Source organism: Bubalus bubalis, chromosome 7, assembly GCF_019923935.1.
Source record: "Bubalus bubalis isolate 160015118507 breed Murrah chromosome 7, NDDB_SH_1, whole genome shotgun sequence".
Taxonomy (NCBI): Eukaryota; Metazoa; Chordata; class Mammalia; order Artiodactyla; family Bovidae; genus Bubalus; species Bubalus bubalis.
The window spans coordinates 24,251,414-24,266,237 of NC_059163.1; the positions used below are offsets into that span (position 1 = coordinate 24,251,414).

Sequence of the window (14,824 nt, forward strand, 5' to 3'; positions counted from 1 at the left end):
AAGATACCTCCACTCTTTTAAAGTACAGTCATTTAGTGTCATGAATAAATAAAAGTAGGGAAACTATTCTGTATTGAAAAAATAAAAAAGTAAAAATTAGTCACACAGCCTGACTCTGTGATTTCACAGACTGTAGCCTGCCTGGCTCCTCTGTCCATGGAATTCTCCAGGCAAGAGTACTGGAGTGGGTTGCCATTTCCTTCTCCAGGGAATCCTCCCAAGTCTCCTGCACTGCGCGGAGAGTCTTTACCAACTGAGCCACTAGGGTGGCTCATTCTATATTAAAAGAGACTAAAGAGTTATAACAGCCAAAATGGAATGTATGGATCCTGATTGGATTCACTTTTGTTTTATATAAACAGATGCAAAGCAAATATAAACAAATATAAAAATAGGTATGAAAGACATTTGTGGGACACAAATGGAGGGAACACGAATAGAAACTAGACGTTATTAGATTGGTGTGAAATAGCTTGGCCACAGTAATGCTATTGTGATGTGAAGAGAAGGTCCTTGTTTCAGGAGGTGTCTACTGAAGTACAGTAAGCCCCTGCATACGAATGAGTTCTCTTCCAAAACTGTGATCGTAAGTCCAGTTTATTCCTAAGTCCAACGAAATCAGCCTAGGTATGCAACTAACATAATAATCGGCTACATAGTATTGTACTGTAATAGGTTTATAATACTTCCCACACAAATAGCACATAAAATGCAAACACAAAACATAGAAAACATTTTTATTCTTACAGTACAGTACCTTGGAAAGTACAGCAGTACAGTAAAACGGCTGGCATCAAGTCAACAGGCAAAAAGAATTACTGATTGGAGGAGAGAGAGGAGATGGGAGATGATAGATCTAAAGGATCGTCAGCAATAGGAGACGGAGGGCAAGCAGCAATGTCACTCACGGCTGATATTGATTGTTTAAGTTTAGGTTTCTTGCTGGAACTAGACACACGTTTGCATCTTGAAAGGTTCGTATGTAGGGGCTTACTGTATTTAGGGTAACATGGCATGATGCCTACAATTATCTTCAAATGCCTACAATTATCTTCAAATAAAAAAAATGGGAATATGTATGTGTGTGTGTATACATGCACATAGCAAAATGCTAACAATTGTTGGCTTTGTTCTTCATTGTCCTATTCTTTCAACTTTTCTCTATGTTTAAACATTTCTTAGTAATAATAATAATAAAAAAAAAAAACTTGAGGAAAAGAACAGCACTGATATTACCTCTGAATTTGGCATGGGTCTTGAATTCAATAACCAGACGGCCATCCTCTCGAATGTAGATCCTTATTATCTGAAGCCTGGCAGAGAGCACACTGTCCGTCTGGATTCCTGGGTAGGCAACCACACACAGAACATTCACGTGAAGGCTTGGAGAAGAGCTCCCAGACAGTAGCCTACACATGAGTTACCCCAGGGACACCTCTAAGCAGAGCCACATGCTTACTTGAATGTAACTTAGGACAAATTTACATACTTGCATGAACACAGAGTCTACTTGGAAAAGATCCTGATTCTGGGAAAGATTGAAGGCAGGAGGAGAAGAGGGTGGCAGAGGATGACATAGTTGGATGGCATCACCGACTCAATGGACATGAATTTGAGCACACTCTGGGAGATAGTGAAGGACAGGGGAGCCTGGCGTGCTGCAGTCTGTGGGGCTGCAAAGAGTCGGACTTAGCGACCGAACAACAACAAAGTCTATTTAGAGACGTGTGCCAGTCAGCGTTGTAAGACAGCTCATTCAATTTGGTTCTTTTTCACAATTCTATTCTTCTGACACAGTCTTTATACCTGCAGATGTCACTTTAGAGCAGGTACAGGGTCCCACCTCAGAGCACAGAAAAAATGGCCCCTAAACCTTCTTACTATTAACTTTACACCAGGATGTGGTTACAGCATGTCTGCTTCAGACTGTATTTTCTTTTCCTCACCAGAACATCTTTCAGGACTTAACAGAACCATAACCAATGTTCTGGTGGCTATACTTCATATTGAAAGCAATAGAGAATTACAGGTTAGCTTGTAGAAAGCTAGTTACACATGACAGGACCTGAGTCCACTGTGGCTTTAATAAGAGCAATTGCAATCACGACACCCATTGAGTTCAGTATGGCCAAAAACTAAAGGGGAAGCAAAGAAGTGGGGAAGAAAGTTTAAAAAAAACCCCAGCTCAAGAATTATCTGACCCAGACTGTGAAAACTCCCTGGGGTTATTTCTGATGAGAAATATAATGTAAATAAATGATTTGACCTTAAACCATTTAACAGAAGGAAGGACTGTATTTTCCATTAGTAGAAGTGAAGCCCCATCTAAAGAAATCTACTCAGATGAAGTAACTGCTTCTGATCAAGTAAATCACCACCAGGGAAGGAGGAGGAATGGGAGCAACACAATAAGAGGAAATGAGCCTGGGGTTGTGTTTGAAGTAGAGGACACTGAAAATAGAAAAAAAATATAAAAAATCAACTCAGACCCTTGGAGTGAATGGAGGAGAGAATCATGGAGTTTTAAGGGACATTCATGGGGTGGCAGTGGGAGAAGGTGGGTGGAGAGAGGCAGAAGAGAGAGGGCTGAGGATCTTAGCTGAAGGGTCAGCACCCCTTCAGGCTCTGTGGGGGGGCCTCCTCTCAAGGAGGGCAATATTACAGATAAGCCTGGGGTGAAGGTAATTGAAAAAATTTAGCATTGCAGTCTTTGAAGTAAAAGTAGGGTTAAAATTCCTACTTTTAAGGATGCAAAAAAAAGAGCAAACGATATCAAATGAATAAAGTAAACCAGGTTATTCTTGATGTATTTCTCCACTTCTGTGTATCTGATTTCAAGACTCTGTTCTCCGTAAACAACATGAATCACATCATTTTTACCTAGGAGAAAATGAACATGACTATATTCCAAAAGAACACACATTCGTTTGGCAGTATGGGACTTGTCTATCACTTGCCATCCTCTACTCTGGGTCCCTGGCTCCCTGGACTGAATTTATCGTGATGGTGGAGGCCTTCCAGCATTAACATCTACGGACCTCAGTCTTTCTTGGAAACCACAGATCTGTATCCTTTCTACACTTAAGGTGGCTCTGCTTTGACTGTATATAGGACAACAGAATGAGGAATGCAGCTACCATTAAAACGCAATACTTTAAAGAAAAATGCTGCTTAAGCATAAGGTAAGACCTGTTCAGATGTCAGTGAGTATACCTGTTCTCCAGAGAACAGTGTCATAGAAGAAGGAGAACTCCATCTCGGTGTGGTGCTCCAAGGAGGCCCAGCCCCTGGGGGCCGTCACGTAGATGTAGGACACGTGGAGTGGCACGTGCACCGTCAGGAAGGACTGAGCTGAGTCTCTCACCTGCCGAGCGAGCGGGGTGCACACGGAGAGGGTTATTTCTCCCCAGGATGAAGAGGGAGATGAGCATCTCATATCAGTTCAGTCTTCATTCACTCATGTAGCCACTTATTCAGTATTAATCAAGCGCTCATGATTGTGCCAGGCACCAGGCTAGGAACTGGGTCCTTAGCAGTGGGAAAAAAACTAAAATCCCTGCCTTATGGAACCTACAGTCTAGTAGGGGAGATATATAAATGTGAACAATAAAGGGGTGGGAAGTGGTCAGGATACTTCTTTCAATAAGATAATCAGAGAAGACTTTTCAAAGAGGTAATATTTAAAAACACTTAACTTTTTTTTTTATATATTTATTTTGGCTGAGCTGAGTCTTTGTTGAGGCATGTGGGATCTTTAGTTGGAGCATGTGGGATCTAGTGCCCTGATCACGGATGGAACCTGGGCCCTTGCATTGGGAGCAGAGAGTCTTAGGCAGTCCCCTAAAAACACTTTTGAAGTATGAGAAGCTCTCATTCCGCTGATCATTTGCTGGGAGCCTTGGTTGAGATTTTTAAGGCATCACAGTTATTCCCAAAGGATCTGGGCAGATCTGGGATCTACTGTCAGCACACAGTCCCTGGCTGACCATAGTCTTCAGAGAGCCATAGGAGAGCACAGAGCAACCCTAAGTGGGAGGGTGCCCATCATCCTAGGCGAACCTGAGGCTGACTTGGATGTCTTAGTGAGTACACAGACCTTCTCCAATAGGAAAGAAGGTCATGGGATTTGGATATCATACCATGAAACTTACCAACGGATAGCTCACAGTTGGATAACTTCCTATTTCATTCAATGCTTTGTTGAAATAATGTTGAAAAGGCAGCACACCATACTTCTAAGAGAACACTTTATCTGAAGGAGTTCCTTTTATTGCCATTAATTCGGCTCTATTATTTTCATTTACTACACAATTAACCAAACTTGGATTGAGACATAACAAAATATGAGCAGAAGCCTTCATGGAGAAGCTGTGTATATGAGTCAGGGAGTTGGTTTATTCATGTTTGAGATATATATTGTATTTTCTGTCATAAATACATATTTCCTTTATAACAAAAAAGCTTACTTTAAAACAATTATATTTTGCCATTGGCCATATATGGTAATACATTATAGAACTTACATATAATTTTGTTTGAATATACAATGAAACATCTTCCCATGGATAGTTAAGGGAAAGAGCCAAATGCTTAATCAATACTTATGACATTGAAACTTTATTTTTCCAAAGTGTTCTTTCATATTCAAAGTTGTCAGGGATTTAAAGTTGGATTCCAAGTTCTTCAAAAGGCTCCATTAATTCCTTATGCACTTAAAAATCTTTTGGGAAAATCTTACTCTGTCTTCTTTGGGAAATTTTCTGATTTTATCTGGATCTCACATCATGTTCTGTCCCCTTATGTACAGGTTTTACTAAATACATTTGCCCTAATTTCACCGTTGCTGATGTTAGACCCTCCATAAATTTTCTAGCTGACTGGTCAAATTATTTTTCCTCTGTTTCTGTTTATTCTCCATTAACCTTCATATTACTTATTAATCCTTAGAAAAAAAGAACTCTTATAAATATTTACTGCACAGCTCTTTTGTGGCAGACCTCGCGCTAGACGCTGTCCTGCCTTGAGATTACCAGTGACCATTGCAGATGAGGTTCAGCGAGCTTAAGTCTTCTCTAATTCTGCCGACATTTGATAAAGAAAGACAGGAACTAGGGCGAGTTTTAAGTTGTTGCTGCTGCTAAGTCGCTTCAGTCATGTCCGACTCTGTGCGACCCTATGGACTGCAGCCTACCAGACTTCTCTGTCCCTGGGATTCTCCGGGCAAGAACACTGGACTGGGGTGCCATTTCCTTCTCCAATGCATGAAAGTGGAAAGTGAAAGTGAAGTCGCTCAGTCGTGTCCGACTCTTAGCGACCCCATGGACTGCAGCCTACCAGGTCCTCCATCCATGGGATTTTCCAGGCAACAGTACTGGAGTGGGGTGCCATTGCCTTCTCCCACCATATACCACTTGTTTCATCTATTTTTAAAGAAACAGACAGCAAAGAAGTACTTCTGGGGTATATATGTATTGGTTTAAAAAGTGGGACATATATAATAAGAATTTCTTGTCTTTGTCATTTTTAAGCATATTCTGAATAAAGATATCCAAAACTATAACTAAAGTCAGGGAGAAGAAAGAATAGTAATTTTGGGGGGCCAAAGAACCAATCACTGAGTTTTGCATATTTGAAAGTGAATGTAGGTTATGCAACTGCAGAAGCAAAAGGAAACCTCAGAGTGCCTTAAAATTCTGTTCAGTAGAGGGCGATAGTGTATACAAAATGAGAATTAACCAAACCAAGAGGCAGCTCAAGGAAACAAATTTTAATCAAAGAAACTTTCCTCAAATGATTACGTTTAAGTCCCTCTATAGGTTCCTCTCTTTCAGTGTGGTTAAACCTGAGTTGAAGTGAAAAACAAATATTTGATTTTCTTAGTTCATTGAGATAACTACTTAAAATTGGGTAGCACCCGCTTTAGAATTGTTTTTCCCATGAGGATGCATTAGCCTAGTCCCTTTGATATTAATGGCACTCCTATGACTGTGACTTCTTGCTATAATGTTTTGTTTTGTTTTGTTGGGCTTTCCTAGTGTCTCAGACGGTAAAGAATCTGCCTGCAATGTGGGAGATCCAGGTTTGATCCCTGAGTTGGGAAGATCCCCAGGAGGAGGGCACAGCCGTGCACTCCAATATTCTTGCCTGGAAAATCCCATGGACAGAGGAGCCTGGCAAGCTAGAGTCCATGGGGTCACAAAGAGTCGGACATGACTGAGCGACTAAGACTTTCTTTATTACTGATGTTTAAGGACTATTAACCATAGGTTTGGAATAGGTATGACAGCAAGGTGTTTTAAACAGTTGCCATGACGCTTGGGACAACAGTGTTTTACTTGTCTGCTGAAAGACAGGGAACTTCTGTCATTTTAACTCATTTCCCCACACGGGGAAAACACATCGACTTAGCCACAATCTTCCCATCAAGGTAAACCTTTTTGACTTTCCAAAATATGCATGCTCAGTTGCTCAGTCGTGTTGGACTCTTTGCGGGCCCATGGACTGTAGCCCACCAGGGTCCTCTGTCCATGGGATTTTCCAGGCAAGAATACTGGAATGGGTTGCCATTTCTTTCTCCAGGGGAATCTTCCTGACCCAGGGATCAAACCTTTGTCTCTTGCATTGGCAGGTGGGTTCTTTACTACTAAGCCACGTGGGAAGCCCTTTCCAAAATACACCCAGAGGAAAAAACATATATACCTAGAGAAGTAAGGCTATTATTATTAGATTTTTATATAAATGACTGCCAGACAGCTAATTTTCTTCAACTTAATTTAAACATCTTCTATATTAATTTTCTAATTAGCTGATTGAGAGGACTTTGGGGGGCTTGCTGTAGCCATGATGCTGCTAAGGTCTCTCTTGCAGGGTTTAGAAAGAAGAGTCCCTTGGTTGGCGCAGTTCTGGGAGCAACTGGGTACTAAAGTGCTTCAGTTCAATGAATGAACAAGCTTTAACATGATATCCAGGTGCACGCAGCCTTCAGACAGACCCCTAGGGCACCCACCTGGAAGTCGGCGGTTACAGACCCCCCACAGACGTCAATCAGCTCCGTCATGTCATAATAGGCATCAAACGTCCAGACGCAGCTCTTCAGGTTCAGGTGTTTGTAGAGCTGGATGGTCTTTGGCTCCCGCACGCTGGAGTCAAACTGGAAGGGGCGGTCGTAGCCAGGCCCCAGTGCCATGCTGTCATGGACCTTGTCGTCCAGGAACCCTGCCTCTGCGGGGGAGGGAGAAGCAAGGAACAGTAATCCAGTCTGTGGACCTGCCCTTCACCAGCTTCCCAGGAGCTGGGGGGAGAGTGAGAGTGGACACACCCTTTGGACACACAGAGAGAGCTTTCCTTTCTTCTGAGATGGCTAATAGAGGAACCCGGGGCTCCCAGGCTTCCCTTGTGGCTCGGACGCTAAAGAGTCTGCCTGAGATGTGGAAGACCCGTGTTCGATCCCTGGGCTGGGAAGATTCCCCTGGAGAAGGGAATGGCAACCCACTCTAGTATTCTTGCCTGGAGAATTCCATGGACAGAGGAGCCTGGCGGGCTATAGTCCATGGGGTTTCAAAGAGCCGGACACGACTGAACAACTAACACTAATTAACTAACCAGGGCTCCTGACACAAGCTCGGTGAGAAGGCGAGGGGAGCTTGTCATCTTGCCTGATGGCATGTGTTAAACAGAGTGACTGGGGTCACAGACTCAGGGAAGATGCTGCAGGAGCCAGGGAAGAAAAGATGAATGGATGAGACCCCAAATGAAGAAGCCAGTGCCTGGTGGCCCTGTGTATCTCTTGGAAAAGAACACCGTAAAGCCTTGCCTGTCACACCTGCCCAGCTTGGTTCTATGCTTCACAATCAGTCCTTGAAGAAATGGATTTATTATATGGAGAATCTGTTGGTGAATTATTCTTTCTCAAGACTGATTTTTTAAAAACATAGCTTTTACGGGGAGCCAGCAAACAAACATCTGATTACCTCCTCCCCCGCCTCCTATGGTGTCTGAACTCTTGCAGAAAAAAAAAGTCTTAATTCTGTGTTAATGAGTAAATAGCTCGCTAATGATGCTTGACTAAGCTTCCCATGCTACAGGCAAAAATTATTGGATCAAATGCTGCCAAGCAACTGAACTGTTCTAAATTAAGGATGACCTTTATGCAGAAGAGAGCTGAATACAGACACAATTTTAGAATATTAGGGTTCAACTTTGTATGGTCCTGAAAGCAACTACGATATTCTGAAAGAGCTGATCCATTTCTCAGAATGTTTGACACCAGCACACAGCCCTCTGTGCCACAAGGACTAGGGTGTCAGTGAACATGTACTGAAGCTAATCGTGTTTAAGTAGGAAGAGGTGCAAACTTTCAGCCTATAGACATGGTATGTTTCTTCCACTAGCTTGCATATGCAGACCAATGAAACTTTCATCTGTAGTCCAGTGACTTAGGAATCATTTACACTCCACTAATTCCTACTGTATCAAGGCCATCACTACCCAGAGTGATGCTTAATGAATATGGAAGAGCACACGAATGCTTTCCTGTCTTCAAAAGCACTGTTAAATGATTCATCAGTTGCAAAGGGAGGAAATGCGCATTTAATGTGCACTTGCTAAGGTGAATGGAAATGGACAGGATTCTTTGTAAACTAAAACATCTGCCCTGGTGAACAGGAGATGTGCTGCCTCAGCTGTCAGCGCCCTTGGGTCTGTATCAGCTGCAGAGCCCCAAGTCAAGCCATTTGCTCCAGCAGTCTGCCATCCACGGACTGAGAGAGGTGGGGCCGAGAGGTCTGCCCACTGGGGCTGGAAGCAGGACATGATGGACAGCTGGGCTCTCTCCAGAGCTCCCTGTAAGAACTGGTTGCGGTTTCATTGGCCACACTGCAGACTTCTCCCTCTGCCCAGTCCTGCTTCCTCCCTTTCCCTTTAGGAGATGTGGATGCCCAATAAACATCTCATACCCCAAGCTCCACCTTGGCTACTGCTCCTGGAGAATCATCCTATAATATCTACCCTTGCACAGGTGTTTTATAAAATGCTGAGAGCATGGGAACCAAGTGCAGGAGAAGGAAGGAGCTAAAATTGACCAGGACCAGGGTTTTAAAATTGTTGACACATTCAATCCCTACCTTGTTTGGGAGCAATTATTCTCCTCATGTGATAGAGAAGAAAGCAGCTGGCTCAGAGCTGTCCAGCTATTTTTGTTGAGTTGTACAGGGAGTGGAATAAGGACATGAACCTTGTCAGTTTGATTCCCAGGTCTTTGTTTTTTGCTATTCATGTCACTGTCCAAGCTGCCTATGTTTGGCTGCTTGCTGCTGAGCAGATCCACTAACCATGCAGATTTTGAGGACCAGAAAACATGAAAAGCAGAGTTCACTTAGCCACATCCCTAAGGGTCATCGTGCTGGGCTGGGCACACTAACAGGGAAGTCTCCCCTCACCTGAGATGCCTCTCAGGTCCCGGGTGGTGACGAGGTTGGAGCAGACGTGTTGGTGCCTGTAGATGGACTCGGATAGAAGAAAATGCAGGTTGTGCAGCGGCATGGTGGAGATGAGTGGCAGCATTCCATCCTGGTGTGGGATCTGCACGGAAATGTGGATTCTAGGGGGAAAACAAGAGCAGAAATCAGGGCTTTTAGGTGCCTGCCATAAGTAGCTAGTATGGTACATTGTGTGCTGAGTTACTCAGTCATGCCTGACTCTTTGAGACCCCATGGACTGTAGCCCACCATCTCCTCTGTCCATGGGATTCTCCAGGCAAGAATACTGGGGTGGGCTGCCATGCCCTCCTCCAGGGGATCGTCCCAACCCAGGGATCGAACCCTCACCTCTTATGTCTACCTGCATTGGCAGGCAGGTTCTTTACCACTAGTGCCACTTGGGAAGCCCCCAGTATGGTACCTTGCTTTCTCATAACTCAATTTGTCTTCACCAGTGAATTTACCAGGATTTTTTTTTCTGAAGCTTTCCATGTAGGAGTTCTCTCTGTACATGAGGGTACAGCATGCATGCGGGGTTATTCTCCTCCCTCCAGCCCCTGGGAGATCCTCCAGACTCAGGACTGATAGCAATTGAGAATCGTAGATTTTTTTGTGTGTACAAGAAAAGATAACATCGCAACCATAAATTGTAGCTTTCTTCTGCTTTAAAAGGAAGCTTTGTTTCTGCATGAGCTGGAGCCGAGTGGATGGTACAGGCATGGCTAAATTTCTTTGTCACAGTGAGTGTCTGTGGAGGTTGTGGAGGGTTGCCACAGAATTTTCTAAAGTATTTGTGCCCCAAAGACATCACTGAGCTCTTCAACTTTAAGGCCAGTATCCCTACCCAGGAAAAAAGCCTAGAAATAGTAATACTTCACTATTCAATAGTCTTGGGGCTTCCCAGGTGGTGCTACTGGTAAAGAGTCCACCTGCAATGCAGGAGACCAAGACACGTGGATCCGATCCCTGGGTTGGGAAGATCCCGTGGAGGGGGCATGGCAACCCACTCCAGTATTCTTGCCTGGAGAATCCCATGGACAGAGGAGCCTGATGGGATACAGCCATGGGATTGCAAAGAGTCAGATACGACTGAGTGACTAAGACACACATGGTCTCTCCCCAACTTCAAAAGCCTTCCTTTCCCCACCAGCAAGTCCTAGCAAGGCCACCAGCCCTCACTGGCCTCAATCTGCAGCAAGCTCTGCCTTGAACTACATTCTTCTGCCTCTAGGTGCCTTTGTACCAGGAAGTCTGTAACTTATTTATATTAGCTGCTATTTCTTGTATGCTTTAAGAGTCTGTCTTGCCTCCCCACTAAGAGGGCAAAGGGCCATTTCCTTCACTTCTTCTGTTTCTCCAGAGCCTGTAGTACACAATTCTGAATAAAATATGAGCTTAATAAATACCAGTTAAGACTGCAAAACAACAAAACTGTACTGAAGGGCTGCAATTTTTTCATTGTACAAGTTTAAATTTTCAGCATGTTTATTGAGGATGCATTGTGAATTTTTACAGCTTGTCTCCCAGAACAAAGACTCATGTTTTAAAAAAGAATCAGAACCTCAGAATATGAACAGAATGGCTCTTTTTGTAAGGAACAGGGTCAATAGTAACCCTGGACACTTCTGTTATTGGTTTTTACAAAAATAAATTTCCTTCTGTTAGAAAAAAGGATTTGCATATTTTTGGGCTCCATGTTCAAATCGGTTTTTTTTTTCATGTAAATGAACCCCTTTCTCTGAACTCAGTTGCTCATAAAGGCATGCACATAAATACTACCAGGTTTAATGAATATGTATAATCTACCTGAAATCTTTTTTTTTTTTTGCTATACAAAAAATGAAAGCATTCATTTTCCATCAAGATCATAGGGCACAGGAAAAAAAAAAAAGCATATCTGCCCACTGAGTTATAATTCACCAGTGTTGTTACTCATTTGTTCACTGGGTACTTAGTGAGTGCCTCTTAGGTGCCAAGAAGTATGTTCTGGGTAGAGGGGATGCAAAATAAACAGTCATGGTCCCTGCCACCATCATCTCCTGGGTGGGGATGACAAGGAGAGAATGAATAATGATAACACTCTCAGAGAGGCAGATGTGGGTGCCAGAAAAGTAGGAAGTAAAAGCTTCCAAACTAAATTGGGGGAGATGACAGAAAAGTTCCTAGAAGAGATGCCATGGCTTAGGTATGGTGGGACAATGGGATTTAAGAATATGGACTGGAAGGGGACGGGGGGAAGCTGGAGCCAGGAGTAGCCACAGGCAGAGGCAGGTCACCTAAGAGTGCTTGAAATCCCGAGGAAGTTACATGTGATTCCCTGTGAGTGGACTGCCAAATGAAAATAACAGGATGAAGGAAATGAAGCTAGCAAGATTGACAAGGGCCAGATATTAGGGCACGTTTGAAGAAATTCAACTTTTTATGAAGCATCATCACCATTATTCTTATTTTGTAGAAGCATCACTCATTGATCTGTCCCACCTAGAAAACGCACAAAGCACAGCTGGGGACTCTTCTCTGCCATCTCCTCATGGAAGGCACTTCCCGCTGACCTGTTGGGATGCTCCTTGTGTTTGACGTCCAGGTATTTCAAGGTCGCGATGAAGGACTGAGCCTGGAAGCCTCGGGCTGTCCCAGCCACTACTGGAGTGTGGCAGATAGCACTGTCTGTTCCGATGGTGACAATGTTGCTCCTCAAGGGGGTCCCCACGTGGCCCACCTTGTCCACAGCCTTGGCCACACAACGTACATGGAACCTCCGGCTGAAGTAAATGCTGTCCAGGACCTACCAGGAAGAATAAATCACCTCAGACACGTGGATACTGCCTCAACAGCTTTTCATACTGTGTCTTCTGGATGATGATCTGTGAAGACCATTGTCAGCTGAAAACACTGCACAACCTAAAAGCTGAGAGTTATGTTTTATACAGCAGGCTAAACTGAGGACTTAAGCCTGGGATACAGCATCTTGGGTAACTGTGAGACACTGCTCCAAAGAGGAATGGGAAGAGCCAGGATACATATTAATCAGAGTTTTTGCAACAAAGGCTAGGTAGTTGGAACATCAAAAGATGACTGTTAAAACTGGATATCTCAAGTTAAGGAATTGTGCACTTTTCCACGTATGGGAAGATGAAATAGTTAGCTGCTGCTGCTGCTGCTAAGTCGCTCACTGAAATCATTCCTTTAATAGGCATCTCAGCTATCAGGGGCCAGTATCCTGTGTTTTCTCATCCTGAGTCTCTTTAGGGTGCCCCACTGGCTGCAGTGGCTGATGCTGCAACATCCTTTGCTGACTAACATGGCAGGCTGCATTCTTAGCCCACACCCATCCATTATCCATCCATTTATCCATCTATGTGTCCATTGATCTACCCACCTATCCATTCATTCACCACCTAAGTATTGACTTTCTACCAGGAGCCAGGAACCATGGACAGAGCACTGAGTGCTTAGAACCAAGGGTGGTAAGCCAGGTAACAAGCAAGTAGACAAATGTGGAGCAAGAAACTAGAGATGACTGATTCCCAATGACACTTGTTCTCTTTACATATTAGGTTCAGAGAAGTACTTAATGATTTTTCAGCCCTTCCAGCAAGACTCATTGCCTGTAAGTCACTTTTGCTTAAGGCATGGTATCAGGATAGAGAGGAAAGACACTTCTTTTCTAGGAGTTCTTAGTTTTCCTTCATCCCTACTGCCATTCCCTCCCTTAACTCCCCTCTAATTACTAAGGGTTACAATAACATGGTGGACTTAAAGTTGAAAACTTGGCCTCTGACACCTACTGGTCTTGAAAGTCTTTCTACAGATTTTCTCATGCTCCAGACACACAGAATCCATGAGCGCTTAATGCAATCTATGCAGAGGTAACCTAGGTCACCAAAACTCTCTAGGTTACTAGTGCATTGACATAGGGAAGTATATAATAAGAAAAACTCATTAGTAGGTTCTGTGCGCAGCAGACTTCCCACAAAGCAATCATACAAACTTATAAATTCTACCATGGAAACAATTTTCACTGAAGTCCATTAAAAATTGAAGAAGATTTTTCCATTAAAATTTTTTTAATTAGCTGCCACAACTTTATTTATTTATACATGGGCTTCATTCAGAAGGGATTTGAAGCATCTTACAAAAATGCACATAATACAACAGTATTAAATAAATAATTGAAGAAATGAAGGCAGAGCAGAGGAAGCTGGGGTAAGAGGATTAGTCACCAATTCATCACAAGAAGGCAAACTGAAATATAAGGTAAAATCGTAAACTTGGTACCTGTTTAAAATGTATATTTGGCTCAAATCAAACCAATTGCCCCTTCATGGGTTTGTTGAACAGAGAACAAGGTATTTATGAAACAATAAGCTGTTAAGTCTTGCCATTTACATTTCTAATAATAATAAAGATAATTTAAATTTGAACTAGGTTATATTGCAAAAGAATTAATCTTCTGGCCTTTCTGAATAAGCTGTGCCAAAGACAGTGGACACGAGGGACCCACGTTATCCAAAGCCTCCCATGTATGTCTAATAGCTTTCTTCCACTATCTACTCTAGAGGGTTCTTTTTAAAACTTTATTTATTTATTTATTTATTTATTTATTTATTCTTGCTGTGCTGGGTCTTCATTGCTGAGCACAGGTTTCCCCTAGCCGTGGTGAGCAGGGGCTACTCTCCAGTTGCGGTGCTCGGGCTTAGCTGCTCCTCAGCATGTGGAATCTTCCTGGACCAGGGACCGATTGAATTCATCTCCCTGGCAGGTAGGTGGATTCCCAACTGCTGGACCACTAGGGAAGTCCAAGGCACTGTTAAAGTGAGAACAGACTGTGGATTTGTAGGGAAATATCTAGAGAAATTAAGTCTGAAGAAAATCTCTGATTTCCAAAATTATTAAATGCACTCGTCTCAGTCAAAAACCATTGATTGCTTACTGGGTGCTGGATGCTCTGTGGAGCCTGAGTCTCCACTGCTTTCAGCTCTTTCTGGAAGAACATCATTGGTGCAATGAGCAGAGTCAGAACACTGGGCTGTTTCCTGAGCATGGGCAAAGCACCGCTGTGCGCGGCTCCCTGATGGTGGCAGAGGTGTGCGTCTGGCCTCCTAACTCTCTGAGGACAACAACGACATTCTGAATCTCTTTTCATATCTTCCCACCAGGCTTTGAAAAATACTGATCACTTAATAAGCATACTCTCATTTTATTTAATAACTGGTCCCAACTGCGTGCCACCAATGTGGCAGCCACTTTGGGATGGATATACAAATATGGTAGAACCCTTTTTCTTAAGGAATTTATACCCTACTCTGTATTGAATGATTTAAGAGATGTGAAAAGAGACTAATCAT

At 43.2% G+C, this 14,824-nt stretch overlaps 1 protein-coding gene across 2 annotated transcripts in view; it reads right to left on the minus strand.

The window, feature by feature from the left end:
- FRAS1 (Fraser extracellular matrix complex subunit 1) overlaps nt 1–14,824 on the minus strand; it is a 522,812-nt gene that overhangs the window by 26,317 nt on the left and 481,671 nt on the right. For both annotated transcript variants that reach the window (XM_044945743.2, XM_025289852.3), the window contains 5 exons: nt 12,029–12,261; nt 9,438–9,598; nt 7,007–7,221; nt 3,214–3,364; nt 1,237–1,344 (listed from right to left, as the gene is read on the minus strand). In XM_044945743.2, the coding sequence (XP_044801678.2) occupies nt 1,237–1,344; nt 3,214–3,364; nt 7,007–7,221; nt 9,438–9,598; nt 12,029–12,261 (868 nt within the window). The remainder of the gene's footprint in view (nt 1–1,236; nt 1,345–3,213; nt 3,365–7,006; nt 7,222–9,437; nt 9,599–12,028; nt 12,262–14,824) is intronic.